Below are 16,372 nucleotides of genomic sequence, written 5' to 3' on the forward strand. Positions count from 1 at the left end.
ATTGAAAGGTTTAAAAACAATTTTAATTTTTTTTATTGATTGCATAGTTGTTTTGCAAATTGTGGAAAACTGTTTTTTAACCCCCAAAAAATGGATTTAACCCCCCCCCCCCTGAATAGTCGATTTTTTAATATGTTTTTACCACCAAATAAACAACTGCAGTTTCAAATATTAAAGACATAACACTTTTTTCTTTATGACCATGATTTTCTTAATTATTTTATTGTACTAATTATTTAAAGTTGAAAACCTCTCATTCAGAAAGATGTCAGCATCATCATTATTTTTCGAAATTGTAGCTTCGACAAGGAATTGATAAGCTATAAAACTCCAATAAATGGTTAAAACAAGTACAAAAAGGGCCAAATATTATCAAATCAAATCAAGAAAAAAAAACAAATTTGAAAAAAAGAGTATTATTATCACAGTTAATAATGGATCACAATATTAATGGACTGATAACATATCACACAAGTACGATAACAAAAAGAATGGTGTTTATGGTACTAATTTCCTTGTCGCTAATTACCTATGGCCTGAATCTCGTGTTTTGAATTTCAGTTGGATAAGCCTTGAATGGCAATTTGATAATATGTCAGTGAAAATCTAATCTGTATAAATTATGGATTATGCCTTGGGTCTTTTCAATCCAATTGCTCTATTGTAAACTAAACGTCAGCTGTTTCCAAAAAGTTTAGACTTTAGCGAATGTTTTGGTGATAATTAAACTGTGTTTATCGCGTTTTTACTACTGAAAAATGTTCGAAGCACGAACATTCATGAGTACCATAACCATCAAATTTTGGCGTATGGGTATGTCAAATTTTTATTTATTATTGTTTAAGATAGACTGAAACGTTAGTATATTTTCAAAGAGTGAAACAATCTTGTTGCAGTAGCTGATAGTTTGGACTTTTAACGTTGCAATACTGCAAAATGAAGGCTGTAATAATATTCAATATACGGTACCAACTCATTAATAACAGAAATATAATATGGATACCATATTTCTTATAGTATAAATATCAAACTATATCCGAAATAATTTATACAGTTACATAATTTCATTTGGCATTTTGGTAATAATATCCTATTGTTGAGCCTTCTCTAGCCCATATAAAATAGTATTTGCTGTTTTTATATAATACTACTAGAAGTTTACAAAATATAATCATAGCCTCGATCGAATCAACACAATCTTAGTACATATTGCAGGTTAGTAGTCTGGAAACAGGAATCGTAATACTTTTAATCTATAAAACTTAATAGCTAAGACAGCCAGAATATTAATAAAACTCCTAATTTTTATCAGGAACGATTGCCTTGAAATATTTTTATTATGATATACGATTCTTGATGTTTAATTTGAGTAAATTTCCATTTCTAACACATTATCATCCAAAATCTTGCCAAGAGAACATAGCTAAGAGAACAGCTATAAATCAAACTTCAAAAATAAATCATATTGATACTTGTGCTGAAGGTTTAATCAAAAATATGGCTACAATATTTTTCTCAGTTGATTACACCTCTACTAAAATAATTGATTGGCCACTTTGCTGATTCTAGAAAAAAAAAAGAATTGACTATAAGAATTATTATGGCTTTGATTGACTTACGTATAGATGTAAAAATAGATAAAACTTGTTCTATTCAAATTTTAAAAAATTAGCATATAGAATAGTTAATAATATTTCTAATTATTCTATATTAATTATTAAAATTATTGTCAATTAGTCTACAAATAAAAAGGAAAAAATATATAAATTTTTTAGAAAAAATATATCTTCAGAATTAACAGATAGATAAATAAATTTAAATTTTTTTTTTTATATTTAAAATTGAATATTAAACATTTTCCAAAAATAAATTACATTATTGAAATATATAAATATACATATTGTTTTAAATTGGACCTACATTTAAGGCCAGATTTCAGACTGTAAAATATCTTTGATAAACATCTTTTACAAAAGATATTTAACGTAAAATTTATTGGATAAGGCAACATCTTTAGTCAAATATGTAACCAGGATGAAGAGAACGAAGACGATATCGTCGAGTAAAATGAAATGAATAGTTAATATTATTTCATTCTTGCCTTCAGGACCGTAACTAGAGCATATGACAGTGCATGCATGCGCCACGGATACAACAAAATCTGAGGCGCAAAACAAAAAGGATGTTTTGTATTTAAAACAAAAAGTCCGTGTATTTAGGAAAGAAAATTTAAGTCGTATAAAATTGAGAGGGTATTTGGAATATAAGCCCAGTCCGTTTATAACAAAAAATTTATAATCCAATGCAAATTTTTCGTATTTTGTTATTTAAATTTCGATTATTTAAAAATGTTTATTTGATCCAAAATAATTGTGAAATAATTGGCAGATCATATTACTTAAATTTAAAAAAAAATTAAAATTTGTTCAAATTAAAAATTCTTAAATTATAGCGAAAAGAACATAGTTTCTACCGAGTGTCTCACTACACGTCTCACTGTTTCCCTTCCACTTCTTCAATTTTCATTTCATTAAGGGGAGGCGCGAATTAAATGCATGCCACAACAAACGCTGTGTACACTCGTTACGGCTCTGTTTGCTTTATTGTTGGATATTCAAGAATAACTGAGCAAATTTGTATTCTCTTAATCTTCATACATTCTTAAAATATTTATACATTAATTGAAATTGAAACTTACAAATCAAAAATTTATTTCATACTACGTTACAATTTTCCTAACAATAAGAGTGCTGATCATCTATATAATATCAATCTCTAATTGCAACTTTATAAAAGTGATTACTTCAAAGCATTTTTATAGCATACTAGCGGCCCCGACGGACGTTGTCCCGTAAAAACGTAACTCCAATTCATGAATACCTATACTACGTTTAGCCTGTCCGCTAAACCCCAATTTAACTCCTATTTATTGGAGTGGCCTGACCTTCGACCTTTGGCCTGACCTTTGATAGTAGAGCTCGCTGCGCTCGCATATGGCTCTAGTAAATGCCTATTGACAATACCTGAATACTATTAAAAATACATAGTACACATAGTATACATAATGTGATATGATTTATATGCGCTCCCACCATTTAATGAAATTTCATTTTTTTGGTACGTAGCCCTCAAAAACAGTTGTAGTGGACCGAATGGTAAATCTAAACCATTCTCCAATCCCCTTGAACTCACACAAAAAATTTCATCGAAATCGGTCCAGCCGTCTAGGAGGAGTTCAGTCACATACACACACACACAAGAAATATATATATTAAGATTTGATAAAAGATCTTTATCAAACAACTTTTATAGCCTAAATCTGCCCTAAGAAATAAAAATAAGTATCTAAAACTGAAAATGAAATGTTAGATTTTTTATTTTATTCCAAATCATCTGTAGATTCACCTTCTAAAGTTAAGCGTTGTTCATCTTTTTTCTTACCATTATTTTTTCCATTTTTACTTCGTCTATTGACAACACCATCAGCTTCGTCCATCATGCGTAATATTTGTGCTTGATCGGAACTATGCATCGGAGCTACGGATATATCACGTACGGCACGAAACTTACCACAATTGTTTAAATGTTCATTTTCCAAACGAAAAAAATTCCATATAAAGCGTCTACAAATAAAGATGTACTAACTGATTTTAAATACTAGCTAATTTTGGATGCGTTAAATTCGGTAAATATTTGACACGACAATCTACTTAATTGTTGCGTTTTCTCCAAACGACTATTCTAGCCTACTAAAATAATATTATTTTACGCTTATTTCTAGAATAACGATTTTATTATTTATTTTTAGATTCGAACGGCGTAGATTACATCCCAACGGCGTTTAAAACTTATAAATGGCATTCGGATATGTATATATTTTAGGGCGAGATAGATTATTAAACAAAAAACTACGTAGATAGTAGAACTACGGATTTCCGAACTTTTTTAAAACTCGTAAATGGTAAAAAATAGAAGAAAACTTTAAATTATATTAGTCTTCATAAACAAACTAACAAATTTTACTGAAAACATTTCATAAAAAATCAGTAGACTTCACTAAAGTCAAATATAAAAATAAAAAATATCACGTCTCAGTTATCAGTTAAAAGCTCGAGTTAACGTTTAAAAGACTATGAAAGCTTAAATCAAATACAGAGTTTTTAGCAATGTCCCTTTCAGCGAAACCACTATTGTCGTACTCATATTTCTAGAGGACTTATGAATAGATTAAAAAATTACATTTTTCTTTAATTACCTAAAAACTTCTAAAGGTGCTATTATTGTCACCATCAAATCGGCATGAATATAGCCCATTTCCGTAAGTGACATAGACAGTGCCCATGCGAAACGTAATAGAAGATCTTCAACAATTCCAAAATAATAGAAACCCTGCGAAAATACATATATTAAATTATTCCCATTCTTATTTCAAAAGGAATAAGTTGTTAAGCTTCGAGTATCAAGAATTAACAGGTTTGAATACAATAAAGTGATTAACATGAAGCTACGCAGCTACATATTTGGTAAACCTCAAGGAAGGCGTTATGCCTAATAAATCACTCGATCACACTGTAAACTATGTACTCATTATGAAATTTTAAAACAAAAAGTCTTTTGATGTTTTTCAAACTGACGACGCACCGTTAACGGTTTAAGGCTTTGATAATTATCGTTTTTAATTTTAAGAATTTCTCGACTAATATTAGGAAAACTTAAATATTTATAAATAGCAAAGTTGCAGGAAATAGAGTTTAATATAACTTTTTTATCAGACCATTTTCCAGCTAAGTCAATTTACTCGAACAATAATATTATTATATATCTTAGACCTCTGAATTTAAATTTCTCTGTAAATATTAAGCCATTATGAAAAAATGGTCTGATAATATATTAGTAAAATTTATGTCCTACAACTTTGGTTATTATAAAAATTTAACTTTGCCTGACATTTCTTAACGTCCGAGGCACCAATCGTTAACGTCAGATCGAAAATCACCAAAGTACTTTTCGTTTTAGAATTTTGTTAGGCAAGCATAGTTTATGAGTGGTTCAGTGACTAAAAAATATCCAGTACCTATATATCTGCGGTTTACCACTGTTACGTTGATTAATTTGTCTACACTTAAGGAAATAATTTACCTATTTCACAAGATCAGAATCAAAAAACGAAAAATATTTAAATAGACATTATAGAAAATCATACATACCGTCGATGAATATACAATTTCTTCTCGTAAAAATCGATTGTCTCCAGCTTTCGGATCAAATAATCCCCAATCTAATTTGATGTCCCATGTGTATGAATAGCATGAACTGATTATGGAAGCTACTACCCACATATGAAAATATGGATTGTCTTCATCCGTAAGATATTTTTTTTCTAGATATAAAATTATTAAAATTAAGATATTAGTTAATATTAATGCAAGATTTAGATTTTATGGATTTTTAAAAATGAACGCAATTTTTGTATTTTTTGGGTCAAAATTACCTTATTACCTGCCTACTGAGTCTTATCAAAATTGGAGACAACAAAAATATTCTCAATTTGTTACGATTTTCTTAAAAATCACAAAACAAGTCTTTTGTTTCGGAATTTGAAAAAATTTGCCCAATTATAGGACATTTGAAGAGATTTGTGGGGATAGAATATTTTCAAATATACCCAAGTCTGGTATCAAATAAAAGGGCATGATGTGTACATTAAAAAACTGTAAGTTACATGAAAATCACTGCAGCCGTTTAAAAATGGTGAGCTCTTTTATCCAGGGGATTCCCAAATTTCATAAAATTTACTAGATACTTGTTTATTTTGATGAAACCATAATGTAACACAACGAAGCGTGACAAGGTACAGCTAGTATCATATAGAAAATAGAACAATTTTTCTCATCCTCAATGCAAAAAGTTAAAAGTGTATGTTTTCGAATGAGTTTTAAACTATCAAGATCGGATTATTTTTCGCGGATATACAATATCTGAATATCAAAGAAAATAAATGAGAACTCTAGGATATTTTCGGAGAACTCTAGGATATTTACTGCAGTCAACCACCAAATTAGCAACGAGTAACATACACAATAAGAGTAATTACGATTAGCTAATTCATACCGACGATGACTACTTGGTAGTCGAAATACGTATTTATATAATACCAAAAATTGATCTAGGAAATTGGGGCAAAAATCGAAATTTATTACAATATCTGAAATTGAGTCAAATTTTTTTTTTTTTTCTGATAAGTCTATCTGTATGAAATTCTATGTCGGTGAGAACAGCTACTTGATTCATAGATAATAATAATGTCGTATATATAATTAAAAATATCAAACTTAAAAATAAAAATATGTCAATGAATAATGAAATTGTGTTGTGATTATGAGTTTATTTTTAGCATTGTGTTGTTAATTTATGTGCCAAGAAACATCTGGTGTGTGTATTGTAAAAACATTATTATGATTCATGACTTTAATTTACAAATTTACTTATATAAATAAATGTATCAATTGTTTGAACTTCAATTTATGATTGTTTAATGTTAAATAAATTTTTTTTCTTAATAGTATGCAGTTGCCGAATGATTTCACTTCTAACTAATTCTATTGATAACTCGGAGTTGCAACTCGCCAACTGGCGATAATAATTCGTACTAATTAAAACAGGAAGTGGGCCCGTTTTCAGTAATTCCAATTTAGACTACCAGGTTACTTACCAGTTATCAATACCTGGTTTAAATTTATTAACTGTTATAGAATTAGTTCGAAGATTGAATAGGTTTTAGAAAGCCAGAAAATTTTAGAGCAAGTAATAAAGCAATAAAGACAAAATCAATGTCTTGTGATCTTGTTGCATTTCATTAACTAATCGTTGCGTTTTGTGAAATAACATAAACGATATATTTGGAATCTGAAAAGGGCAATAAAGGGCTCCATAGATTTATAATATAATTTGGAGGCTGATCGTTCGGCGAGCAAAATTTAGCAACTAGTTCGCGATCAGTTTTGATGGTGAATATTAAGTAACTAACGAACAAGTTAAGAGCCAAGCCATGGATGTAAGTTAGCTGTTCGTTACGGACTGACACACATAATACTCAACAACTAGCTAATACTAAATGAGACCGCTAAATAGAGAGAGACTTAATGTATATCGCTCTTTTTAGCGGTCCTTAAATTTTCTCATTACAGATTTTAACAGAAAAGAACGAATGACAGAATAGTCTGCCCTTTTAAACACTCAAAATAGAAGCAGTTTCTAATGGTCTTCAAAATATCTTAATGCAAAATTTTATGCCGTTGTAGGAGTTGTGTAGCGCAGGAGGCTGAATAGCTCAGGTTCGTGACTAGTAAGAGATAGAGAAAAATTTATATTACGGCGCTATTCATATTAAAATAAGAAACACCTTTTGTTCGAAATGTTTCTCCGTCGAATTTATTAAATCAACGGAAAAATGTTTCGAGTAAAAATTATTTGTTATTTTAAAAAGAATTACGTCCTAATATAAATTACTCTTTAGCAGGGAAAAACTCAGCTATGCGAACAGCATCTATTTTTTAGCTCTGTGCATTATGTTAAACTCTCCCTCTCTCTATTTTCAGCATTCAAAATAATAGTATGTATTCTGCCATTTTCTTTGTTTTGTAAAAATTCTTATCTAATATAACTGAGGGATTTGCAGCAACCGTGTCAGTTGAAGTTGGAGGTAGCTATACGAATGAATGCATGCCTTATGCATTATTTGCAAACCATATTGTTGATTAAAACGGATTTCCAAAATTATAAATAAAATAATTTAAAACTTTTCCACAATATCCAACAATTAGTTTAATTTAAAAATTACACAAGATAGAGAAATGTAAAGTAGCCAATAGATAAAGAGGTGGATTTATAAATACATTTTCATTTTTTAGCACAGCTTAATGCCCAGATTTAATTGCTCAAGCTTACAAAGCTAACATTTATTTCCTCGTTTTCTTTAAGACATAATAATGTTTCTATTACAAATCGGATATTTTTAATGTTTGCAATACATTAGAAAGATCCAAATGTTGATGATAACCATATTTATAATAGTTTCAACAATGGCCGCCTTAGTAGTCCTCATTTCAATTTAATGTTTCTTGGCATCAAGTATAATTAAAAAAAGCACATAATTGAAATCATTAATCTTCTTGAAATGATCTAAGAAGTCTCCATTGTTATACGAGGGCTGGCAATGTTTCCAAGAGTGAATTTTGGGTATTCCTTTCGTATTGTTTGGTTGAGCCAGACACTTGAGAGCGATTGCGTTAGCCAACGTGGGATGTGCGTAAATTAAACAACTTTATTTCTGTCTGGTTAATTAAAGTTACAGCTTTGATTATAAATCTAATTAAAATTTTATTTTCTAATAAATAATTTTTTGAATGTTCCTAAAATGATTTTAAAATCAACAAAGGCAGTGCACACTAGTAAACGCAACCGATCTCAGAAGCCAGGCATACGCCATCCCTACGTAATTTCAATAAGAAAAGAAATATTCAAAATCCAGCCCACCTGAAATCAACTTTTTCGGGACTCTTATAATATTGGAAATTTATTTCTGTTCTGAATGTATAAAAATATAAAAATTTGTCATAAGAAACATAAATTTTAAAAGAGAAAAAAATATGTAAAACTGTGTCACAAGAAACAATAAATTTAAAAGCGTAAAATATAAGTAAAAAGTAAAACTGTGTTTTAAGCACGTCATAAGAAATATAAATTTAAAAGCGAAAAAGATATGTAAAACTTACATGAAATACACACCGGTTAGCAATAAGGATTAATACATTTAACACATCAGCATGAGTTTAGAAATTTATTTACACAAATACATATAAAAGAACATATTATATTGGAAATATTTAACTTACCATTATGTGTTAAATTAAGTGATGAAAATAGTACAACAAAAAATGTGGTCGCATATTTTACGGCATTAGCTAAATGTGGAAATGCTTCACGGGAGTCACGATAACGTCGAAGGCATTGTGCTAAACGAAACCACGCCGGTAGGCATGCAACAAGCGGTCGTAAATAAAATAGTTTATCAACACACTGATGAGCGTCTGTAATTAAAAATATTAATTTTAAGGTTTTAAGGATAAGTTAAATGATATGTAACTAAATTAAATGACTTGTGTGTGAGGTATTATAAAAATTATTTTTTTACTTGAAGGAGTCTTTTATGGCAATTTGTTTGACATAACCGCATAGATTCGCATAAATTCGGTTCAGTATCATTGATGGCATTGTTTGTGCTTACTTTTAAAAGCACTGTTTCGCTATTTACTGAATCGATTGATTTAAGTTTTCTTCTTTATCAAATGATAAGAAGTCGACTTTGTTTTGTCTATGTCTCTCCTTTTCAACTTTGCGTCGTCTCAAAATGTACCTTAGATCGGCAATGTCTGAAGATCGATCTAAAGTACATCGCAGTGTAGAGGTCGATGCACACAGAGTTTTGTAAGTTTTTTTCTGAACCAGGCAGAATTAACTTATTGAAATAGTTACTAAATATCACATTTTGACATAATAAAATGTTACTCTTACTCGAAAAAAGAGTTTCTTGTTTGTATTGACTTTATGAGCTAATATTGAATGATTCCTTCGCACAGACTTGACTCTTTCAAATAAAAAATAAATTTTTATCATGTCTCATAACAAGTTGTTTAAGTTTAAAGTTTCGTCATTTAAAATAACAAAACCCTTTGGTATCACAATACTATTTTAAATTCGAATTTTACTCACCGTTGGCAACATATAAATCTCTATTTGAAATATAAAAACATACGAAATATTGTAAATCTAAAAATGCGGGTACGAGACTATTTAATTGATCTGCAAACCAAAAGTCAGCAAAACGAACATAACAAAATGGGGCACTTATAACTCGACCCTAAAAACAAAGTGTGATTTTTCATTTTTGAAGACCAACAAAATAAAAAATAGGAATTTATTTTTTAAACTTATACGATATTCGATTTAATATTTAATTATTAAAAACGATGGCATACATTAAAGCTGCTGTTTCAGTAATTCAGTAATTCACAAAGATAATGACTGCATTTTAGTGACAATTATTCAGCAAAAATTTGTAGCCCTCGATACCAGACTAACTACGAATATAAGCTATTATTTATTCCTGTCCTGCTTCACATTGTAAAAAATGATCCTCTTATTTTAAATGTACATAAAAGTTAAATATTGCACTCAAATAGCGTATAAATTAAAAAATCATTTATCTATTAAATGAATCTTACCAGAACACGTAAAGTCCAAAATCGAGCTTCATATCTAAATGTTTTGGTTGGATTTATTAAAAATGCCAACATTAATGTATACAAAACTAGTGGATTCATATATGGCGGTATTGATAGATTGTAACTATATAGGAAACATAGAACACTTAATGACCATATAACACCAAATATGGCCGCCATTTCAATTATATGCTGTTCTGATAAATGATTGCGAGGATCTAATTCGAATATTAAAACATGATTTACACCCGATGAACGCCAACCGTATACATTTATACCCCATAAAAACATAAATTCAATGATAAGCAATGGACCACGATATAATCGACATACAATTCTCCAATCGTCTCGTCCTTTGTGGAAAATTGCTAGAATAAAATAAAAATTTTATGAATATCCAATTGCCGAGAACGAATTCAATCCAATTGAAAATCTGACCCAGTTCAATAAGATTTTTAAATTTCCTTTTCTTTTAAAAAATGTTCGTTCAACTACCATTTAGTCACCATCAGTATGGATTAGCTAATCGTAATTACTCTTATAGTGTATGGTGATAGTTTATGGTGATAGTCTGCACCGTAATTTAATTTTTTTTAAATCCTCGGGCTCTCGTTTATTAAGTAAAAAATCGAATAGCAGAATTCTTAGTTTACTTTTTATAATATTCAAGTTATGGTTCAGTACTAAGGCGCTGAGTACCCACTGTATTCGACTTATTGAGACATTTTCATAATTCAAGATAATGAATTTTTTGACATAATGTGTGCAGAAATATTCAATAAAAGGTCGATTATAAAAAATTACTTTACCAGAAATAAAAACTACGACAAGTAAAATTACTAAGGCTCCAGAAAAAAGACCAACTTTAAACGTTGTCCAAGGACTTTGTTGTTCACCTAATGGAGGTACACGTAATCGTTTCATTGCACGTTGTCGATCTCCGCCTTCAAGATCTTGTGTGACAGCGGATTCTGTTTCTCGAATAATTCGATCAATATCTTTATTAACAAAAAAATGTGACGTATCAACATTTTCTTGCCTATATTTTGCTCCATTATCAACCGACAATAACTAAAACAATATTTTGATTTTAATAAATTTTAAATATAATTATTTCGTTAATATAACTAACCTTATCATGTTTTTTGAGTATTTTCCTAAAACCTGTGTAGTTAAGATTTTGATAATTTTGTAATAAAATAAGACTGAGATAAAATTCACTAAAAGCCAGTTTAAGTTCTTGTAATTTTTTAATTGGTACATTTCGCCTTTTTAATAAATTTTTGCGCTTATATTTACTTTCTTTTCCTTTGAATTCAGCATCTAATGCTTCACTTAATTCATTTTGTAAACCTGCATATTTTCTTGTTGCTTCCGCTAATTTTTCTAAAATAAATATTTTAATTGTGCTTTTTAATTAATATTTCAGCAATAATAGCTTAAATATCCCATTTATTACCAGAGTAAAATGTATTTATTTTTGCCAATTCTTTATCACAATAATGAAAAAATTGTTCATCAAATTTTGCAAAATAACGTGTAATTATCTCTGGTTCAACTGCTTCAGCTGATGGTGCTTGCTCTACGGCAGCATATAACAATGCTTTCATTTCCTAAAAATAATTATATCATTAAATGTAGGTTACCTATTTATAAAATTCATTCATTCAATAATGAACCAACAATATACCTCATAACTGATATATTGTTTACGCCATTCAGGTGTTATATGCGCAGTTAAATGTTCAGCAAATTTCATTTTTACTTTTTTATTATTTTGTATTCTAAATCATTTGAATATTATAAATTGTGGTGGTTTAAATCGTATAAATTATGCAGATTTATCCTTAATATACAATGACATCCATCCTCCGACGCCATAGCGTCGAGTAAAACGACGTTTCTTCTTATTGGTTTATTTACATTTGTGTAATTATATACAGATGTCGATAATATCGCTCACTATAAAACGCTTACAACTGACGTATTAAAAAAACTTCAAAATGTGAAAATAGTTTTCCTTTTTAATTAATATTTAATTTTTTGCAGAAGTAAAATTTGTGGAATATGTAATATATATCTATTACCTGCAATAATTGACGATTTGAATTTTGTATTTTAATTTTCAATATTTCATTATTCACTTGAATTCGAAGTACAAAGACTGTTGTAAAAATATTTGTATCTTAAGTTTAGTACGACTCAAAATATAGCGTATTAAACTAAAGTTACTTTGGTAAAATTTGCCACATTTAGATATTATACGATCATAGTTCCTGTTTTAAAATTGTTTATATTTTCAAATAAATTACGCGATACTTTTAGCTCCCTACCCAATAATTCTACGCCTATGGAAATAATGTAGAGTATAAAATTATGATTTAAGTTAAAAGAAACCTAATTAAACTAAAGCTCGATTCCTTTCAGAATTTACTTGAAATTCAAAATTTTAATTATTCGAAGCCATTTCGACACCCAAATTCAATTGTTCATCGAGTATTCTTCAGAAACATCGACAATAGTGTACTTAAAGCTTACTTACCATTATTGATCGACCGAAGGTTCGGTTTTGACAAATTTCGACAGAAAATCGAAACCTTCTGCTGCATCGAAACTTTGCGTTCTTGAACTATCGTGCGATTTCATGGCTTGCCTGTCACTCGCCATAAGCTGAGTTCGCTGTTCGGTCCGTGATTGTTTTATGAATTTATATACCATTTCTTTTAAAATGTAGATATTTATTATTTATATATTATTATTCATATATATTCTTATATTACATATATATTATTCATACTACAATTACACTTGACATACTTTGTATCTTTTTAAAAGTATTTTAAAAAGATTCTTTCTCGCATAGTGATTTTTTTTTTTTTTTTTTGATGATGTACATATGATTTACTGATGGTCATGGTAACCGTCTGCTGAGCCTTAAATATGATGGTAGGTAATGTCCCAAGTCGCCCTGTAAGGTCCGACTAAGGTCGCTCCCAAGTCGCCCTGTAAGGTCCGACTAAGGTTGCTCCCAAGTCGCCCTCGAATTTCTATGTGTCATATCCCCCCCCTCCCCCAGGGTGAGATTTGAAAAACTGTCACTAAGTTATGGTACTGAAAACTGTCTGCTTGTTTGATAATTCATTAGATGTGATTCTGAACATTCATCCTGCAAAGTTTGAGCTCAACAAGTCGTCTCATTCCCGAATTATGCCAAAAAACCGAAAATGTTACGCGGTAAAAAAATTTGAAGTGATGGTTCTAGAAACTGTGTAAAACTTGTTTGGATGTGTTGAGGATATCAAAAGGATCAGGAAAATATGTCTGGCAGAAAAGTAAGTGGTTTGGGATTTTTTTTGGCAGCATTTTGAAAAACACGAATTATTCTCTTGGGGGGGGGGGGGGGGATATACGTTGTTATAACAGGACATGCAGACATTAATAAACACACAAAGTATGAAATATTGAAATTTTATTTAAAAAAATAAGACTTATAACAAAGTTAAATAATAAAAACATATTCCTTAATAAATAAAATAGTAAAGTTATACAAATAAAACCCACAATATAGATGAATTGATTCACAATCATTAATCAGGTATTATTTTTTAATTCGAGATGAAAATTTTGGAGTATGAGGTGATGTTAAATCCATGGCTGACGGTCTTAAAATAAATTCTTTGAATTTTTTTATCGGTTGCGCTTTAATTATTGCTTCTTGGCGAAGACGATTTAATTCCTCTTTTTCTGCAAGACGTTTTAATTCTTCTTGCTATAAAAGAAAGAGTAACAAATGTTAATTTTAAATTTTAAGTTGCCCTTGTCAACGCAAGTGTCAGTAATAGTAAATGTCCAAACATTCACAGGCATCAATTTAAAAGTGGAAACAAAATGAAATTTCGCCTGAAATTCAACTAAGTGGATCCTAACAAGAATTTAATTTTGTTACCTTTCGAAGCATTTGTTGCTTAATATCTTCTTTTTCTTTCATTTTTTGTTCAAATTCCTCCCTCTTTTTTATCCGTTCATCCAAAGCTAACTGAAATTGTTGTACTTCAATTAGCGGGCGTGGTTTTAAAATAGGCACGAATGGTTTCTTCTGTAAAACCGTAGCCGGGCGAGCTTTAAAGGTATTTAGTGTCGAAGTGGAATTTTCTTCATTTGAATCTTGTGAACTATTGCCGCTTATACTAGTAACATCGCTATTACTATTACTTTTTGGTCGTAGAAATTTGGGAGCTGGCTTCGCATGAAATTCACGCATCTTTTTCTCTTCGTTTATAATTTGTTTAATTTTTTCCTCCTTCCTTCGTTGACTTTCCTCTCCACGTTTTATAACATTAAATGGTTTAGCTGTAGTGGGTTTTGGTGATTTATGAAGTTGAATACCATGGTGTGCATCATCTTGATATTCTAATAATCCACTTTTAGAATTAATTCCTAAATGTTTACTTCGAAGACGTGATTCTTTCATAAATGTTGGTGTTTTGGGAATTGTTGATTTAATTGGCTGTTTTTCCGGTATTCCAATAACACTTTCAAACATTTTCTTTTGCACTGGATTTGCTTGAAACTTAAATTCTTCTTTAGATGGTGCTACCTGTAATAGTTTAAAAATATTTCAATTAGGATAATTTAATGTCATGGAAAATTAATAAACATGATTGTAGTGTTAAAAAACTATTTCGATTAAAATGGTATTCACAATCTGTGTGAACTAGCTTTATAATTCGCAGTGGAGAGAAAAACAACAAATTTTATGCGTTTATTTTACAAACTTGCGATAACCTTTTTATAGAAAAAATTAAGGAAAAATTTGTTTCTCCGTGGAAAAGTTAATCAATTCTGAGCGAAGCAGACAAAGTCAAATTTTTCCTATCAGTTACCGAAATTTGTTTCTAACATTATTAATTTTTATACATACTTTTTTCTTCACTTCAGTCAAATTAAATGGCTCAAAATTGGTGATTGGTTTTTTTTCAACAGCTATTGCCGTGCTCTTTGGAACTTTGAAAATGTTCTTATTGACTTCCTGAGCTTTAAATTGATGCCTAAAAACAAAATATTTAATAGTTAACAAATTAAATTATCTTCATAAAATAAATTTCTACTTTTTGATTTCCTCCATTTCCATTCGTTCTCTTTCTTCAGCCGTTAAAATATGAGTAGGTCTAGATCTCATTTTGGTGGTAAGATGCGGTGATTGTGGTCTGGTTGTATGTACAGGTTGATATTTAGAAAATTGAAATGGTTTCGGTTTAGACTTAAATCGATCTGGTGTTTTGAAATGAAATTGTCGTATTTTTTCAGCCAAGCATTCATATTTTTTTGGTTGCATATTGTCCTGTAAAAAATCGTAAGATTATTTAAATTAATTATTTAATTAAAACTATTACACCAAGTACGATAATCGAGTACGATAACTGTGGCACCACGATTTGACAAAAGAATATTGTCAAACACACAAAAATAAAGCGAAAATGAAGAATAACAATTTTCGAATAAGGGCTCCCCCAAATAAGTTTTACTCACAATTGATATAGGTCTTTGTGGTTGATTCGTTTTTGAACTGCCATTTAAATTTAAATATTCCAATGAACCCCTAAAACAAGTAGCAAAAAATTACAAATTGAAAAACTAAATAAATTTCATTTTTTAATACTAACGAGTTTTGGTTGACATTTTTATTTTTTAGTAAATTGATACCATCAACACTCAAAGATCGTCGTAAACTATTTCGTGAAGTATCATCGGCAGCGGAAGAATTATTTTCAGTACTGTCAGATACTTCTCCATCCTCATCCTCCCTATAATAGTCTGCAATAGAAACAATAGAAATAATATACAATAGAAATAATATAATTATAATCATGCATGTTTTTTCCAACTAATTGAACCTGAAAATACTAGCAAACCTTATGAACAATTTTTATTAACACTTACCAAAAAATTCATCACCCATTACGTTAAAATCATTTGCATTTTGAAAATCCAAATAAACAGGTGCTTTAAATTGAAATATATTATCATCCATTTTACAAATAAAATGTTTTAATAAAAACAAAAATTGTTTTGTAAACTATTTGTCATCA

At 29.5% G+C, this 16,372-nt stretch overlaps 2 protein-coding genes across 2 annotated transcripts; both read right to left on the reverse strand.

Moving 5' to 3' along the window:
• Positions 1-1,477: 1,477 nt before the first annotated feature.
• LOC123295241 (xenotropic and polytropic retrovirus receptor 1-like) lies at positions 1,478-12,042 on the reverse strand. The gene is made up of 11 exons (XM_044876510.1): positions 11,974-12,042; positions 11,743-11,896; positions 11,416-11,669; positions 11,093-11,354; positions 10,284-10,651; positions 9,772-9,919; positions 8,895-9,089; positions 5,208-5,380; positions 4,256-4,389; positions 3,406-3,623; positions 1,478-1,565 (listed from the first exon to the last, which is right to left on the reverse strand). The coding sequence occupies exons 1-11, from the start codon at positions 12,040-12,042 to the stop codon at positions 1,516-1,518; spliced, it is 2,025 nt and encodes a 674-aa protein (XP_044732445.1). The 3' UTR covers positions 1,478-1,515.
• A 1,824-nt stretch (positions 12,043-13,866) lies between these two features.
• Positions 13,867-16,372, reverse strand: LOC123295416 (targeting protein for Xklp2). The gene is made up of 7 exons (XM_044876762.1): positions 16,224-16,372; positions 15,947-16,097; positions 15,813-15,882; positions 15,392-15,624; positions 15,205-15,331; positions 14,230-14,880; positions 13,867-14,052 (listed from the first exon to the last, which is right to left on the reverse strand). The coding sequence occupies exons 1-7, from the start codon at positions 16,312-16,314 to the stop codon at positions 13,882-13,884; spliced, it is 1,494 nt and encodes a 497-aa protein (XP_044732697.1). The 5' UTR covers positions 16,315-16,372; the 3' UTR covers positions 13,867-13,881.

This window comes from Chrysoperla carnea, chromosome 3 (assembly GCF_905475395.1).
Source record: "Chrysoperla carnea chromosome 3, inChrCarn1.1, whole genome shotgun sequence".
Classification (NCBI taxonomy): Eukaryota; Metazoa; Arthropoda; class Insecta; order Neuroptera; family Chrysopidae; genus Chrysoperla; species Chrysoperla carnea.

What these genes read in the sequence shown, in the direction of transcription:
- LOC123295241 (XM_044876510.1), bottom strand. Translation starts at nt 12,042, where the DNA reads ATGAAATTTGCTGAACATTTAACTGCGCATATAACACCTGAATGGCGT. An exon ending in AATAAATACATTTTACTCTG is followed by an intron (nt 11,670 to 11,742) that starts GTAATAAATGGG and finishes TATTTATTTTAG; the next exon opens with AAAAATTAGCGGAAGCAACA. An exon ending in TACTCAAAAAACATGATAAG is followed by an intron (nt 11,355 to 11,415) that starts GTTAGTTATATT and finishes ATATTGTTTTAG; the next exon opens with TTATTGTCGGTTGATAATGG.
- LOC123295416 (XM_044876762.1), bottom strand. Translation starts at nt 16,314, where the DNA reads ATGGATGATAATATATTTCAATTTAAAGCACCTGTTTATTTGGATTTT. An exon ending in GAAATGGAGGAAATCAAAAA is followed by an intron (nt 15,332 to 15,391) that starts GTAGAAATTTAT and finishes TTTTGTTTTTAG; the next exon opens with GCATCAATTTAAAGCTCAGG. An exon ending in TGACTGAAGTGAAGAAAAAA is followed by an intron (nt 14,881 to 15,204) that starts GTATGTATAAAA and finishes AAACTATTACAG; the next exon opens with GTAGCACCATCTAAAGAAGA.